This window comes from Prinia subflava, chromosome 3 (assembly GCF_021018805.1).
Source record: "Prinia subflava isolate CZ2003 ecotype Zambia chromosome 3, Cam_Psub_1.2, whole genome shotgun sequence".
NCBI lineage: Eukaryota > Metazoa > Chordata > Aves > Passeriformes > Cisticolidae > Prinia > Prinia subflava.
In genome coordinates this window covers 80529183-80547430 of record NC_086249.1, presented here as the reverse complement: position 1 = coordinate 80547430, position 18248 = coordinate 80529183, and the positions used below count along the sequence as shown (strand labels likewise).

General features: G+C 35.8%; 1 protein-coding gene across 2 annotated transcripts in view; it reads right to left on the bottom strand.

Annotated features, from left to right (window-relative positions):
- Positions 1–4527: 4527 nt before the first annotated feature.
- Positions 4528–18248, bottom strand: part of CCDC138 (coiled-coil domain containing 138) — a 33624-nt gene continuing 19903 nt past the window's right edge. Inside the window, exons 14-15 of one of the 2 annotated variants that reach the window (XM_063392695.1) lie at positions 6730–6868; positions 4528–5637 (exon numbers count right to left, since the gene is read on the bottom strand). In XM_063392695.1, the coding sequence (XP_063248765.1) occupies positions 5484–5637; positions 6730–6868 (293 nt within the window). In that variant the 3' untranslated portion in view covers positions 4528–5483. The remainder of the gene's footprint in view (positions 5638–6729; positions 6869–18248) is intronic. The other variant, XM_063392694.1, reaches the window with a different exon arrangement.

Here is an 18248-nt window from a genome sequence, read left to right as displayed (position 1 = left end):
CAGACAGTTCAGCAGTTCTGCTTTGTTTTAAATAAGATGTAATTAAGAGAAAAAGTCTTACAGTTGCAGGTGAAAATCATGACCCATAGGTACAACAATGATTCCTGTAAGCAAAAGTCACTGTTCTGCAAGCAAGCTCTATACTTGTCATGATAATGAAAAGAAAATTGAGCCCATGTCCTCATTGTGCATGGGATAAGGTTCCTAGTGCACATTTCACTAAATATATTAACATAAACAGGGTAAGAATGGACTGTCTTAGGCTATATCTAGTTCTAGATGCATAATATTTCATATATATTCTATCCCCACATCCAAATAAGCTCTTTCGATTATTTATTGTGATATGATTTATAATGCATAGCATCCGCTACCTCAGGCATTAATTTATCACTATCAACTACTCTTCAAGGACAGAAAAAAGTTGATTCTTTTTTGCCACTGTACTGTGAAACTAGACTGTCTGAATACTTAGGGAAGAATGGTAAGAAGCCTTTGCATGCACTGCTGGCCATCAGCCGTTACTCAGGGCACACATAGGCATCTCATTTGTCCATCTGCTTTAATATAAAAAGAGGGTTTTTTTTATAATTGAGACTGCTATAGAAACAAGCCTGTATTAGGATTCAAGTTGGAATAGCAAGACAATTCAGGAAGTATTTTCCAATTTAAACTACCTCATAGAAGTAAACAAAAAATCAGGACGAGGTAGTGCTAAAGACTGATTAGTAGAAAGACAACTGAATCAGGAAGGAAATAGTTCAGCATCTGCTTCTGAAATTCTGAAATTCAACCTTGGTGTGCAAGACTGCTGTGAAAAATAATCTTCCTCACACTTCAGTGGGGAGGAGGGCAAATCAAGCAGACATCCAACTGCTACTTTGTGGCTTCAAAGGACCATGAACTGAGAAATTATGTTTAATTGCATTTCTTATATAAATAACTCTTGGATCCACACACTAAAATATTGCTTCTTCTGAAGCAAAAAACCAGTCTGGCAACACTAGTTATCACCAACCTTCTTCAAAAGCCTTCTACTTTTCCAAAAACTTGTGTGGGTGGGATATTATGCTCCTGTTTGAAACTCTGCTTTATGATACTTTTTCCCCCCTGAGGCTGGATAGATTATTTTTACTTATTTTTCTCCATAATTAACTGTACAAAGGATGCCATAAAATGAAGATGATCCTGAAGATGATCCTAAAGTAAACTTATTAGTAGGAATGTTTTCTGTGCTGACCTTTCAAGTATTGTTAACAGTATCCTGACCACTGAATTTGCAGCCCTAGCTTGGGTACATCTCTCAGAGCAATTACTTACCTGCAAGTAATAAAGCTGCAGTGATCAGAGAGATGTGTTCTATTCAGGGAAATATTCCTTGGGTGCAGTCTAAATACGCTTAGAGGAATGGGCACAAAGAGAGCTGGTTTCTGGGAAAAAATGTGTACGGCTTCTCAAATCTCTTCTCCTCAGTTAATTCTCTCAGTGTGACTTCAGAGATCAGAATGTTTTGTTATGTCTTGTTAAATTTCAGCTCAGGACCACTCAAAAAAAAGTACCTATAAGCAAGTAAACAGAAAGTGATTTTGCTCAAAGTTATGTCTTCTAGTAGTAATAAGGATACACTTGATTTCAAACTTATGTAGAAAACAAAAGTCTAATAAACAAGGATATTCCTGACCATGGTCAGAAGATGGCATTCAAGGGTTTCATCAGCCCAAAAGACAAGATGGATAGTGGTGGTTTTGACACAACACACTACAAGAGTCAGTTTAACACATAAAGATGCCTTTGCCCATCACAGTGTTCCTCACGGTGTGTAAAAGGCAGGATCTCAATGGTGCACAGCACTATTACTTTTACAATAATTTCTGTGAGTTTTAAAAGCATGTGAGCATTACATCATTCAGAGGAACACAAGGGGTCACTGCTCTGCCACTGTAGTCCCTTTAACCATTTGGAAAGTGGAAGATTACCGAATTGTTTCATAGATCAAAATTTCCAACTTTCTGTACTACATTTAAATACTTTATCCTGAAGATAAATGCTTTTTATCAGATCATCAATCTCCAAAGCCATATAAGTTTTAGGTGAAAAATTCAGTGTATAATTAAGAATCCAGTGTAACAGCTCTGAATTATGAGCTCTACTTACAGTTCCTTTTAAATCTGGTCTGGTAAGTTACATCATATATTTTAGGCGTTGATGCTGATCATGAATAGAAGTTCTTCAAAATATGTTGCCTTCGGCATACCTTCACCTTCCAGGTAAATTTATCTGCTACAAGAAATCTTTCCCTAGTATATACATCAAATTCAGCTATATAACATTAGAAAGAGATACAGGCCAGTCATGCTCAGGAGAACAGGAAGATAAGAGTGAAATCCCACTTTCAGACCTTTTATCAGCTGGTGAAATTCACAAATATGAAGAAACAAAGCACAACTCTGCAGGATGGGTAATGTAAGCCTAGTTTATTTAGCTGTGCCAAGCTTCTGAAAATACAACTGTCCTGTGCCCAGGGAACAATCTTTCTTACAGATTTGCTAAATCTAGGCTTTGTAGGTGAGGTCTGAAAAATTTATCAGTAGGAAACTGTTGATAAACAGCAAGGGTGACTACAATTCTATAGTAGATGGGCTTGTAAGAAAAAAAAAGGGAAATTATTTTTCTTCATATTTGGTAGTCTTTTCTGGTATGAAAACTGTCTCAACACAAAGAGATGCAATATTCTTGTTGACTTTCTCAACAAGAGGACTCTCACAGCTGTTCAAAAAAACCAGCAAGACAAAATTGTGTGTTGATTCTTTATCTTTCCTTAAAATGGTAGGTTGTGACTACAAGAAATTTTGTTTCAGGCCAGTGCTGGTAGTTGATCACTTCTGGAGACCTACACACAAGCAAGACAAGGCAGATTGAAGCTCTGTGTTCTGACTGATCAGCTCACAGAAAGTGTGAGAGTCCCTGCCTTTCTTTTAAGGGTAAGTGGTCATCACACCTCTCGCTTCCCCTCAAATTCTCTCACAAAAAATGGTTGAAGAATTATATCCTCTGGATGGATATTAATTCAGCTCTTGACAGAGGTGTTTGGCATATTTAAAGTAGAATATTCCTCTGCAGGAAACCAGAATCATACACATCATGTTTCCTTAGGGAACTGGGAACTGCAGGAAATAGCCAGAGGTACAGTTAACTTTTTCGAATGTCTCTTCTTGTAGACAGTTTTCTCGAAGAAAGGTAAAGTAAAAGAAATTTAGATACTTGTAGTATCTAATGCCAAAAAAACCAGAAAAACCCACAGAAAATTGTAGATTCCATCTGCAAGGGAAAGACAATACAAAGAGATGGCCAAAGTGTGGCCAACTTGACAGAAGTCTATCATTTCCAAAAGCCAAAACAAATCCACAAATGACAGGGAATGCAACTGGCTTCCTGTATTCCCCTTCCCCACAGAGACTGCCAAGGTCACTCAGGGGAATGATAACAGGATGGGGATGTTTGAGCAAGGCCACGACAAGGGCTGGTGTGCGCTGCTGGGGTGGGCTGGCTCGGAAGGCAGATGTTCAAGGCAGGGATGCCTCTCACTCTCACCGGTGTCTCAATGCCCCATCTAACCTGTCCTTGAAAAATCTTTGTAAGACCAAAATGATTAGTCTAATCCTTAGGTCATCAATCTAATGCATTAATATTTAACAGTTTGAAAAACCCTTTTATTTTGCATTTTAACAGAAACCTGACATTTAGATCTTGAAATTAGCTGTGATTCAACTTTCCAGAGTGTAAACAACACTGTATATAAACCACAAGGGATTGATATTAAAAGCTACAATGTACTCTAAGTATCTCTTTTAAATGCATTACCTTTGCCATTATTAGATGACCACACTGTGTTAAGTTGGGATCCCAAGGAAGATTAGTAGATTAAACTACAGCAATGAAGGCTGAAAACTAAGAGCAAAATCAACATTCTTGTGCAGACAAGAAAGCTAGCAGCTTTCCACGGGTTTTTTTGGTTATTGATTTTGTCGTATTTTTAAATGGTAATAGATGGAGAAGCATACAAGGACTGGGAATATTTTTCCTAAATAATACGATTTCGTCTCCAGCCACAAGTATATGCAAGCTTTTGCACTGCTGGTAAACTTGACAGAAATCCAAGATTCTTTTAGCTGTGATTAGTGTTATTTAAAAATTACCTAGAATTGGTTTCTTGCCCAAAGAGTGCACAGTGCTTACTCTCTCTTCTAGACATAGTTGGTGCCAAATCTGGTGTAGACTCCTTTCATAGAAATGCTAGTTAGAAATGTTAAGTCAAATTGCTAGAAAAATATTGCAGTTAAAATTCAGTTTCAAAGACTAGTTCGAAGACTTCTGGTAAACAACAACAACCCCCCAAAAACCACAAATTCACAAAAATAACCCCAAAACAAACCAAAAACCCTCCCCCAACCCCCCCAAAACCAAAAACCCCAAACCAAAACCAACTAACCAAAAAAAGGCAAAAAATGAAAAAGAAAAACTCTCCAAAGCTTATACTCATGTCAGTGTTAAAGACTGAAATACAGCAGATCTTTAAGCTTTAACTGCATTTTCAATTTTACAAATACATATTTTCAGTAATTACAGTACAAATCAGCAACAGAAGACTAATTTCAATTTTTAGACTAATTCCAATTTGTAAGAACTTCTAAACACTGAACTGTGGTGGACAAAAAATACATTCATACTCAGAAAAGAAACATGGGACAGTGAAGATTGTATTGCAAATTAAAGCAAAATACAGCAGAAGCAATGAAATACAATAATTTTATGTTACAGATTACTATTGCCAGACATTTTAAGAAATGCTTTTATTTACATTTGCAAAGATATTACCATCCAAAGTTGCACTATACAAAGCAGGATAAAATACTAAATGTTACTTAAATATAGGAAAAGAACAAACAAACTCTAAGAAATTCTGAAATCAAAATAAACAAATTTTCTTATTCAATACATCTAGTTATGTTAAATTAAAATCTGGTTTTAAAACTGCAGGATTATCAAAAGATAATCAGCTAAGATACCTGTCTGCTACTTATCAACCGTAAAATAAAGTATTTTTATAAATCGCTGAAGAGTCAAAAGTAACTAAGATTAGTACCTGTAAGGAAAGACAGGTCTGCTGTCTTCTGATCTGCTTACTCCAAGGATTCAATTGCTTACATTGCATGACTCAGCAGCATTATTTCACTTCTTTAGAAAATACTGAAGAAAGCCATCCAGCATATTATAAAGTTTTTCATTTTCCTTTTTATGAATGAGTGAAATGTAAGTGAGAATCCACACAATACACAGCAAATTACACAGGACTGAGGTGCTGCTTAATGTCTATAACAAATCAGTAAAAAAAAAAACAACTCCAAATTTCAAGTAACATAGGCAGTTGGTATAAATTACACAGAACAATAATTTGATTGAAAGCTAGTGCTAGTGACTTGTACTTAGAAGGCAAGAGAGTTACTCCTCAAGAATTCCAAATTCAGCAGAATTGAATTGAGGTTTATACAGAGGAAGGTGTGATTTGGATCTATAGTTCTACGCAGTTCTTGGAACATTTGATGAAGACCAAACAATTCAAACATCTTCTTATTGCTTCTGCAAAAGATTTTGAAAAAAATAATTGTCAATCGAAAATGGAGAGGTTTCACATAAAGATGAGACAGAAAAAATATTTTTAATGAAGTAAAATGTGCATTATTTTGAGTATTTAATATAATTCTTCTATGTATGTTTCTAAGCATAAGGTTATCAATGCATGATGAGAAAAAAATTGCAAAAATTAACAAAAATTGTCATTTTTATTGAGTAAGTGACATGTACACATAGTACAATGAAAGGTCAAGGAAAGGCTCTAGCAGGGCTTTTCACTCGTGAAATAAGATTTCAGAGACAATAAATTTAAAAAAATCGGATTTATGAGCAAAGTTTACTTTGACTAGTAAATCCCAGTTATAATTTATATTACATTATTTTACAGGAAAACTTTTTCCTAGAGTTCAATTTTATTCCTTACAAGAAAATAAAACCTCAGTCTTGTCAACAGCCTTAAGTCCAATGTAAAAAATTACATAGTTTAGATATCCCTTTTCATAAATGAAACAAGTCCACTGAGCAATGTGGCAAAGAAGCTCAGCAGAACATTACTATTGATATGATGACCTCTGTTACAATAAACCAATAATCAGTAAACAATGGGAACACAGTTTAAAAAGTTGAGCATTCCCAAAAGGGCTTAATTGGCTCAAAATCTTATATTTATTTTTTGAAGGAAATGAAAACTGATGAAGCTTGAATGCAAGTCAAAGATAAGACTAAATTTTCAAAGAAGCTTACTACCAAGTATCTGAGTAAAATTGAAAGTCTAGGATTGTCTTCTAAGAATTCTAAGTATTTTTGTCACCTGCAGACATAAGGAATAATTCCTCTTTAAGCCTACATTGTGAGGCTTTTTTCTACTTTGCACTCTGCAAATTGAACTAGATTTATGCACTACTTGAGAGGCTTGTCTTAAACCTCTGTGACAGAAACAGTTTAAATTTAACTGCTAACATTAAAAGTCCAGCATTGTATATGGTGGATAGAATAAACAAAAACACAGAGATGAGTTTTGGAAAAAGAAAAAAGATACAGGTCACCAAGTTCATTGACCTAATAATAGCTAACAGAATAATGATAATAAAGGATTACTTTATTCTGGAGAGTTTGTGCAGTAGAACAGAGAGCTTTTCCAAAACTGCAATATCCAGCTTAGAACTCCGAAGCAATACAGAGCAAGTCCGGAAGAACAATTCATTACTGCAGGCTTCCAGGAAAGGCTGTAAGGAACCTGGAAAAGAAGATAATTTAAAAACTGTATCACATAGTCCAGTGCAGGGAAAAGGATAACTGCTATTGATACCTTTAGAAGGCCTTAAATGCTTCATGTTGTGCAATAATTACGACAACCAAATGTTTCGGTTTTGTTGAACATGTGATTCAAAACTCAGGTAAAACTAGAAACTGAAAAAATGCAGGTTCCTAGGAGTTCTGACACTACTGATTCTTGGATTAAAACAGGGTCTATTCTCTTGAGAACAAAGGAAAACAGGAAACAGAACCATTTTAAACTCAAATAAAAATTCTTACACTGAAAATGTTTATGCAATGCTCATTTATCACAATTCTTTCCTTTAGACCATGGGAGGGGAACATTAAGCTGAGCAAAAGGGCTCAAAGAAATATTTTTAGCTGCTGCAGATCACATGGACAGGGATAGTACATATAAGAGATCATGTGAGATCTCTCTGAGAGTCTTTCATTATCAGCATACTGTCCCTGTGTTCAGTTTAATTAAGAGGTAAAAGTAAGATCTGTACAACAATCAAATACAAAAACCCCTCCCTTAAAATAGTGGATGAGTTTTTATGTCACACTGAAAAACATTTCCTCTACCCTGTTTCTCAAAATCCAGTAACTTCAAAATGAGGTTAAATCCATTCCCTGGTTATCTCATTCTTGGCACTCTTATTACAGATTAATTTATAGAAAAAACATAAAGAAAAGAAGTAAAAATTTGTTTTTCCTTAAAATTAACAGAATTCCATATACCACAGGGCATTTGCATTATCAGAATACACATGTGAGGAAAATATTTTAATTCCATAATGTTAAAATATTTAACATGTTCCACTTAATAAAAAACTGCAATATGCAAATTACAGCATAAACCAACAAACAAGTCAGTAAGAAATATAAATAGGACATCAAGATATTTTTATCAGTACAAAGAGAGCTGGGTGTACATTTTGGTCAAAATTTTCCCTTTCCTCGTTCAAGGACATACAACTTATTAAATGTAACAAGTAGCCTTGGAGTGAATTCAAGGTTTTAATTTATTTCAGAACTGATTAAAAAATCTGAAGAAATGCTACAGAAAACTGTTTGAAATAGGGCTTAAAAAAGAAATCAACTTGGCATTTAAAGGCAGCCCAAGAGCCTAGATAACTAATGTTCTGAGCTGGGCATTTATGCTGAATATTCAGTAAGGACCCAGTTATTCCTATTCCAACAAATGACCAAGAGCCACCTCCCCGATACACAGGGAACTCATGAGAGTTGTGGGCCTTTGCTGGTTTATACCCTCAAATGAAGAGACTGAGAAATCTTTCCTCTCCTCTCTGTAATCTTTCCTCTCTTTTCAGCAGAGGTGCTTTTGCTCCTTGGATTTAAAATGCTGGATTCAACAGGTGGGATCCACAACATATATAATGGAATATGTGGACGGAAAAAATACAGACGCACGATAATAACAGTTTGATAGCAAGAGGCCAACTTTGCCGCAATAAAAAGCAACAATAGCTGATGTTCTATAAAGTTTGATGTTTTGTGGTTTGCATAGCTGAAGTATCCTCTGTTCTTTACTCAAAGCAATGCAAAACAACAGTTATTCAAAGAGATATGCATTATCAAAGGCAATAAATCACCATAAATCAATCTGCTTTTCTGTTTATATCTACTTCTGTGTTTCTTGCATTCTTTCTACCATGTTCACTACACTTTTGATTTATGCACATTGTCCTCTCAGTTTTAGTACTACTTCCAGTTACAATTTGCTGTCTCTAAATTGTAACAGCAATAAATATAAAACCAGAATGAAAGTAAAGAAGAAAAGAAATCAGTAATCAGTGAAAAAAAGATAAGTAAAGATACTATTGCTCTTTATTTTAGCTCATGGTCTTCAAGGCATACCACTTTTAATATTCTTTTCAGTACTTCTGTACTTTCTCTGCAGAAGGTATTATTTTTCAGAAATTGTTATATATAAAAAACCCTCAGGGCTATCTGCCAAATACAGCAAACAGAAAATCCTTAGATGAGTTCACCACATGTGCTACATTTAGTGATACGTGACTGACATACACTCAACACTTGGTGCTCTCTATTGAGCCACTGGTGGCTGTGACAGAACCTTGGGGTCATTAAGGACATACAGCAGAGTCTTAAACCTGGAAAAATAATTAACTAAAATTTCACTTCTGGTATGATGCTCTAATGCCCTAGTGAGTCTAACTTGTTAAAATCCATGAGAAGTGGTGACAAAACCATGAACAGAAAAAGCAAATAAGCAAAGACCAATGAACACGATCTACTATCTAAAGTGTGTTTCCTGACCAAATATTTCTATCACTGAAGAGTGACTGAAGTAAAATTTCTGTACAACAGCAGGAAGAGAGAATCTTCTCTAAAGCAATGAAAATCTAAGACTACAAATTCTGTAGTCTGTAACTTTATAGCAATTCTATAGAGCTACAGATTTATAGAAATTATTCTAAAATTTGTTAGAGTTCCCACAAATTACTGCCTTAGAGACTGTTTCTCTAAGAAACAAAAATGGTTGGTCCTATCAACCTGCACTGCACCACTGATGAAATGTGTTTTAACAACAAAAACTTGAAACAGGGTCTCTTACTTACCAAAGATGCTTATGAGGAAGGGAAGAAAAGAATAAATAAATGTGTGAGGACAATGATATTCAAGAAGCAAACTGAGAAGAAAGGTTTTTCTTCATTTTGTTGCCTGTTAAGACAACAAATGGCTTTTAAAAACTCATTTAGCATGACTTCTAACTCATCTGACCTCTGGTTCACGAGAGATCTGAAGGTAACAAAGACTGATGGATGAACAGGGCAATCCTAAAATTTATTCCTATAAATACCCTTAAATAGCCATAAAATGCTTTTAATTCCTTTTCTGCAGGGTAAACAAATATCATATTTAGCTGACCTGATTATTTCTTTGCTGCCCTGTTCTTACTGGTTGCTTAAATATATTATATTAAAAAAAAAAATATACACACATATATGCTTCAATAATATTCTGACTTTGAAGTTTAGAAATTAATGTAAAAGATAATATTACTTTTAAGACAGAGGATTTTTCCTACAAAACAGAAAAGCTAACGTGGTAATAATGTCTAAAAATTTGCAAAGTTAATCATGTGAAAACCAACTTTAAAAAGCACATGTTTAAATGGACTTTCTGTACACTGTTTATATATTCAATTCAGATAAGCTTTTGAAGATTATATTCTTAGTTATCAGAAAATGAACAAAACAAATACATAATTTAAATGCATCTCTAGCTGATTAACTAAAAATAATAAGCTTCACATTTTAAAATATTTTAGTGGCATAGATTTTGCTTTTATTTAACTATTTTAGAAAAATATAATTGTAATTTATCCTGACAGGACTTTGTCACAATTTAAAATAATCTGAAAAAGCCTCCAGTGATATCCTTTAAAAACTGGAATGTGTTGTAGTTCCATTAACTTAGCTTGATCGGTAGACTGCAACAAACAATAAGCAATTTATCATTGTTGACAGAATTGATATGAAATTTACCCTCAAAGTAATCAGTCACACAGCATAAAATCTCACCAGCTATAGTTACCCAGAAAAGTCTGTTTCATACCTAAAGCTATGTGACTTCAGGAAATAAAATGACAACTCTAAGTTCATGTTCTAACAAATTAACGATTACAGATTTCCCTCACTTTCTAACCGAGAGAGGATCTGCTAGGAGAAAGGAGAAGGCGTCTCAGCAATGCAAGTGAATGATGCAGCATGATGGAAAAGTTACTGAATGCAAAGGTTAACTGTGCACCACAGCAGAAACACTTCAAAGGAAACACCAACATCGTTTGCTTATAACCAACTGCCTCTAAGAGTCACCTACAGGATGTGAACCATTTGCTGAATTTAACATTTTCTCCTGTAGTCAGTAGCCAGGACTGTTCAGTGTCAGCGGTTAGAGCAGTGTGGGTGCCTGCAGGGGTGACGCTGAGGTAACAGAGCCCAAGTCCAATTTCAGCTGGTCACCCACTCTGTGTGGACCTCAGTATGATCTGAATTACTCTTCAGTTTCCTAGGATGTTCAAGATGTTCAAACAGACGTGGGACCAATAGGAAACCAATATCATTCTTATATGGCAACTGGAGATTACATCCAGAAAAATATTATAGCCCTGTATTTTCTGATGTTTTTTGACTGTCTAGAGCTGGATGAAGTTGGTGACAGGGTTGAATATCTGGGTCTAAGAATCAGGGAAAAGGTCAAGGCACACATCCTGATGAGAGTCTATTACAGGCCACCCAACCAGGATGAAAAGGCAGATGAACTAGTCTATAAAAATTGGGGAGATGCCTCATAACTCCTACTTGTTCTCAAAGGGGACTTCAATTTACCTGATGCCTGCAGGAAATACAACACAGTAGAGAGGAAACAGTCCAGGAGGTTCCTGTAATGTGTCACCTCACCTGACAGATGGTGAGGACGCCAATTAGTAAAGTTTCCCCACTGGTTCTGCTGTTTGTGAATAGAGAAGGACTTGAGGGTGATGTGATGGCTGGAAGCCTTCTTGCACACAGAGATCACAAAACCAGCTTTTTGTTCTTGGAGAAGCAAGGAAGGAGGCCTGCAGGACTATTAACTGAGACTTCCAGAGGGGCAGACTTTAGCCTGTTCAGGAGACTGGTGGAGAGAGTCCCTTGGGAGTCAGTCCTGAAGGGCAAAGGAGTCCAGGAAGGCTGGATATTCTTCAAGAAGGAAATCTTAAGGCTCAAGAGCAGGCTGTCTTCATATGTCAAAAGAGAAGCTGGTGGGGAAGCAGACTGGCCTGGCTGAACACAGATATTTGGCTAGAACTCAAGGAAAAAAAGTTTATGGCCTTTGGAAGAAGTGGCAGGCAACTCAGGAGGACTGCAAGGGTGTTGAGAAGTCATGGTGAGAGAAAATCAGAAGGGCCAAAGCCCAAGTAGAACTTAGTCTGGCTATTGGTGTAATAGACAATAAAAATGTTTCTATGGATACACTAATAACAAAAGGAGGGCTAAGGAGGGTTGTCACGACCCTTTACCGGATGTGAGGTGGAAACATAGTGACAAAGGGTGAGGAACAGACTACCTAATGCCTCCAACGTCTCAGTCTTTAATAACAGGACCAGTTATTTTCCAGGTACTGAGCCTCCTGAGCTGGAAGACAGGGACAGGAAGCAGAACAAAGTTCCCATAATCCAATGGTCAGTGACCTGACACACCACTCAGACACACAAACAAGCCTATGGGACCAGATGGGATCCACCAAAGGGTATCGAGGAAGCCAGTGGAAAATGCTCACCAAGCCACATTCCATCATTCACCAGCATTCTGGTTAATGGGGAAAGTCCCAGGTACCTGGAAGCTGGCAAATGTGACACTCATCTACAAGAAGGGCCAGAAGGACAATTCAGGGAACTAGAGGCCTGTCAGTCCAACCTTGGTGCCAGGGAAAGCCATGGAGCAGGTCATTCTGAGTGTCACCACATGGCATGTGCAGGATCAGCCCAAACCAGCACAAACATGGGTTTATGAAAGGCAGATCTTGTTTGACCAACCTCATCTCTATCTACAGCAAAGAAACCTGCCTGGTGGAAAAGACTGGCTGCTCAATGTGTGTTAGAGTGCACTGTTTGGTGGATTAAAAAAACAAGTAAAAAACCTCCAAACTGTTAAAAAACATGTCAGGAAGCAGTACTTTGCAAAGAGAGAAAACAGTCAATGCAATGTATTTGTTGGACTTGGACCAAAAAATGGAAAACCGAACATATGTGCCCTTCAGTAAAAATCTAAAGATATTTTCAGGAACCAAAGCAGAGAAATAAAAAAAGAAAATAAAATGTACTATAGGTTTATTTGTGAGTATGTGTATAGGAACTACAGTTGTTGAGGCAGAACAGTCGGATATTTTTGTTTGGTAAATAAATGCAGCAATTACAATTATCTAGACTTCAATACCATTTGAAAAAGCAACACATGATGATATATTGCAGAAAATGGAGGTTAGTAGAATGGCTGGAAGGAGTGTTGTGTAAGGAATTCATTAAAAATTAACTCAAGTTTTAAACAGATTTTTGCAATTCTGCTTATCTGGTATACTAATTAATGACTATGACATAAAGGCAGGAATAGTCTAATGAAATTCCATGATGGAACTGCCTACTTTGAATACAGCAGGTATAAAATACATGGAAATCAGAATTATCTTACTTGCTAGAATAGCAGAAGCATAAAGTTGATAAGCTAAGAATCAACATACATTTTTCCTGGAAAATCACTAATTATCAGTGGATTCAAGGATGGATTTGATCATCAGAGGATGAAAGCTTTTGCTATGCTGATTAAACTCAGTTTGTCTATGAGCAATCAACTTGGTCTTATCATTAAAGACTAATTTCAATGAGGCCTGACCGAGAAAAAGACATTTTACAAATGACCTAGGTATCATTTTAAATTGAAGTTGCACACCAATACGGGTTACTTTGTTCAAGAAGCCAGAAAAGGTCTAATGAAATATCAGAATCACAGAAGGAATCACAACATTCTCAGTGCACACCTGAAGGGCCTTTGTTCCAAACATGATGACAAATCCCTAACCCTTTATTAACATAAATAAACTTGATCACTTGGCATCAGCTGTAGTTCTGTAACATTAGATAGCAAGTGTGCAGGTATATAAAGTCTGACAATGCATAGATGTTACTCAAACTACACAATTTTTATTTTCCACTTCCAAGGGAAGCCTTTCTTCATGAAATTATTTCAACTATGACATTGCTCATTAAAAAGCTGGCTAAAAAGTACAGTAGTTCTGAGTATAGAAATATTTTTTGTACTTTAATCATTTTATGGAAAACAATAAAACTGAAAACTTTTTATTAAAAATATGCAAGTTTAGTAAATAAGAGCTTACTTGAATAAATTTCAATGTTTTAAAGAACTCATAAGTTAAATTGACTGGAAAGTGGATGTGTATATATAAAGACTGATATAAACAACTCTTTTTAACATCAAATACTTTTTAAAAGTCGGCATTCACATCTACCTTCAAAATTATATGCTGCTTAAGAACCACATTATTACCCTAAAAACAGTGAAGCCTTACTTCTGAAATGGATACTTGGCTTTACATAACTTTATATTTAATGGTTCCTTCTATTCATTCTTTTGGAGTGGATGAGACAGGTCCAAAATTCAGAATGGCTAAGCATTACATGACTGTTACTAGAAGAGGGAGAAAATAATGACACAGACATTTTTTGTTATTAGAGAGGGGTACTTCATACTAAGTGAATTTCATCAAAATCAAAGTATTCAAACTAAATTTTAAATTAATTAACAAAAATGTGTGCAAAGTTTTGGTATACTTGCTTGCTTTCAGCACATATACCTAACATTAGCTAGGCTGCATTTAACAGTCATAGATCCTTATCTGTGGTTAAAATATTAAACTAAAACATCTATTAACTTAACACAATTCTCCATTGTTTTCAGAAGAATTAATAAAAATTACAAAGGTAAGATAGGATAATAGAGGAAGGATTTCCTTTTAAATGGTTTGTATTTCAATGTTCATGCCACATAAGCTGTAAATCATTTCTATAACTATAGCTTCAAAACACAAGTCCTCAGGACAATTTCACATCTGCTTTTCACATAGGTGAAGAGAATCCTACCTTAATGCAATATTCACAACTTTGACATTTTTATCCTTTCAGTACTGCAGAATAAACTCACTTGGAAAGCTGCAATCCTGCAAAGTTACCAGTAACGATAATATGCTGGAAAAATGTTAAATTTTCATCTGTTTAAGCATATGGGCTTTTTTTACCCCATGCCTTCACTGCTTGTTGTCTGTAAAGTCTCAAAATGCTAAGACACAACAGGAAATATAAAGGGACAAGTTTGAGTTTTCTTGGCAAATCCTGACCATTGACTTTTTAGAAGTACCCACAGAACAGTGCACGTTGTAGAATTTTCCTAGCATCAGTTATGGAAGCATTCCAGCAAAAAGGAAAAGAGGAGTGTCCTATAGATAGTGAAAGTTTATGAAGATGCCCTGGAAGCCACTGTTTCATACTATCACAATCTGGATGATTAGAAGTAACTATTACTTTAATTATCAAACATTAATTTTAATAGTAATTGTAATAGGAAATGGTAAGAGCTTTGTTAAGCAATAAATATATCATATGTCATTTGACTAAACTGAAACATCAGCATGTAGCAGTTAATATGTTTTGCTCTCAAAAGACTTCAGTTTACATGTAAATAAGCACAGCTTCTTACTATGGAGAAAATCCTTATAGCTTCACTGGCTTCATTAACTTCCCTACAAGATGAGTGCATCTGGACACAGACTTCGTTACTGATGACCATAATATTTTCTTCCAAAAAAAAAATTAAAACTAAAAGTAAGCTTCAGTGAATGTGTAAATACAGCTCGCTTTTGCAGTTATTAAAATTCTTCAGTTATGTCAATATGGTTAAGAAATCACACTTAAGCCCTACCAGAACGTGCCATAACTTACAGTAAACTTTGGAGTATAATTTTGAGGGTTTTTTTTTAAATGTGCTCTCATTTTGATTTGAGAATAAGTACACACTAATATAAAATATACTCTCTGCAAAACAGAAATAAGCTTGAAGAAAAGTACATTTAAATTTTATTTAAAGAAAATGCCAGTGCTTTGTAATGTCCAGTGAGCAGGTAAGTTTTGATTTCATTGAATGAACTTAAGGTGGAGAAAGAGGAACCTACTAATCTATCTGACAGCAGTCAGATATCACTGCAGGAGGAGTTTAAGATGGATTACATCTTTGTATAAAAGTGCAAAATGTGAAACTGAGGCAAGGAGCTCTCTGCCAACAGATTTCAAATCAGGCATGAACCAGACTGCAGTTAACAATGGTATTTTTGACAGGTGAATTTAAACTCAGTACATCATTTGAAACCCTTTTAACTGATTCACAAGTTAAAAAAACACAGGAAGCTGTGTGAGAAGACAGGAAGAACACTATTGAACAAGATTGCATATGACAAGTATTCAACTACAAGGTGATTTAATACCAATTATGTGATGTTCTTCAACATCCACAAAACAAATTTTCCTGATGAGGTCATACTACTTGTTACTAGATTGTTTCCAGGAAACGTTTCAAGTCTGGTATCCAGGAATTCTCTTCAACAGTGTGCTGCAACTACTGTCCTAAAAACAAGATCTGTTGAGAAAAGCAGCTTGTAGTCTTAGGGAGGGAGCTCTGAGGTATGAAGAGGCCCTGGAAGCCATTGTTTCATACTATAACAATCTGGATGATTAGAAGTAACTATTACTTTAATTATCAAACATTAATTTTAATAGTAATTTAATGGGAAATGGTAAGAGCATTGTTAAGCAATAAATACATCATATGTCATTTGACTAAACTGAAACATCAGCATGTAGCAGTTAATATGTTTTGCTCTCAAAATTTCAAAGGCAGTCAGAGCACTCTGCATTTGTAGAAATCTATCACCAAGCCATTCAGCATTTAACAAGATACTAAACCTACTTTCTATGACAATTCTGTCAGAGAAGATTTTGTTTTTAGATCTGTCTTCAGAAGGTTCATAGTTTAGAGATGGGACTAAAAACCAAACATCATGGCCTGGTAGCCTGCTTTCCTTAACTCAAGTAAGGAAACCTTCAGAAGTTGTGGTACTGAAAACTTTCTTTCCTATTAAATGAGCAGGAATAGATGTCTTACTCTTTTCCTCAATGAGAAGCAAGAAAGATGCCTTTATAGATCATTCATTAGATTCAAAGACCAAAAGAAGGATCAAGTTGAATGTTACGGCACTCATCCGAAGCCTCAGATTCAAGGAAAAGAGCACCATGACTTAAATAAATACTGCAGGACTTGCTCCCTTGACTCTGCTTCTATCAGTCAGTCTTTGCAGTAAGGGAAAGGTGGGCATCCTCCAGAAAACAATCATGGATTGAAATACTGGTAATGGGTATGGAGAGCAAGAAAGAAATTGCAAAGGATATAACTGAACTGACAGTCTTCTTATCTGACCATGGAACAAGAGAAGAACCAATGAGATAGCTACAGTAAAAATGTAGCTATACCAATTTATACACCCTTATGTACACTTTTAAACAAAAAAATTAGCAGAATGTAATAAGTGAAAAGAGATAAAATATCTTTGTGGAGTTGATTTTCTACTGTCAGCTTCACAACAAGCTGTTAACTCTCACAACTGTGGAATTTAGAAGCAATCTACTATTTCCCCTAAAGAGAGCTGACTAAACCAACTAGACTTCATCTGAAAAAAAATTCTCCATCATATAAACAATATGAAATATAATATAAATTATTTAGAATTATATTGTTTATCCTAAGAATCACCTACAATTTCATGTCAGTAACTTATTAAGTTTCTAGCATAGGTTAAAATAAGCAATTTGCTAACAAAACGTAAGTGGTTAGGTAAGGACCCACACAGCTGCAAAATTTTGTTCCTCAAATCTACTAACAGTGGAAGTAATGAATAAAACCCACAAAAGTACTGGAATATGGAAAAAAACCCAGCACTATGAGAGCAGAAAAGGAAACTGAAACTGAAGTTCTTTTGACACAAAGTAAACTGTCTGAATTAGTGCATAACATCTTTAACAGTTCCTCTCACTCTTGCGCCTTGAGCAGCATACTAACCTCAACTTTTTTCACCCCTGACATTTAAAAGTCAGCCTTTGGTCCAACTATGAATGAGTTTGTATATGACAAGAGCAATGATCAGTAGAACATTTTACCTCCTCCTTAGGACTTAAGATTTTTGTAAAAGAGGTTAGGCAATTGAGATCAGCATATATCTTTATACCACACACATATACATATATTCTGTATTTCAGACACTCTGTTACAATTCCGAATATGTTAATGATTGGGTGTACTGATCTGGCTGAGACAGAGTTAATTTTCTTCACAGCAGCCCTCAAAGTGCTGTGCTTTGTATTGGTAGCTAGAAAGGTGCTGGTAACACACCAGTCCTTGGTTACTGCTAAGCAGTGCCAGCACAGTCAACACTGTCTCTAAAACCCTCTGTCCACTGTCTCTAAAACCTCACCAGAAGGCTGGGGTTGGGCAAGATCCCAGGAAGGGACACAGGCACAACAGCTGGCCCAAAGTGACTCCCATACCATATGGTATTTGCTCAGCCATCCAAGCCAAGAGAAAAAAGAAGGGAGAAGGCAGTGCGAGAGGGGAAGGGGGCATTCTTTATTCCTTACACACCTTTTGGAGCAAACTCTATGCATGCTGAAGCCCCACTTACCAGGAGTTGGTAAGCCACTACCTACTGATGCGATC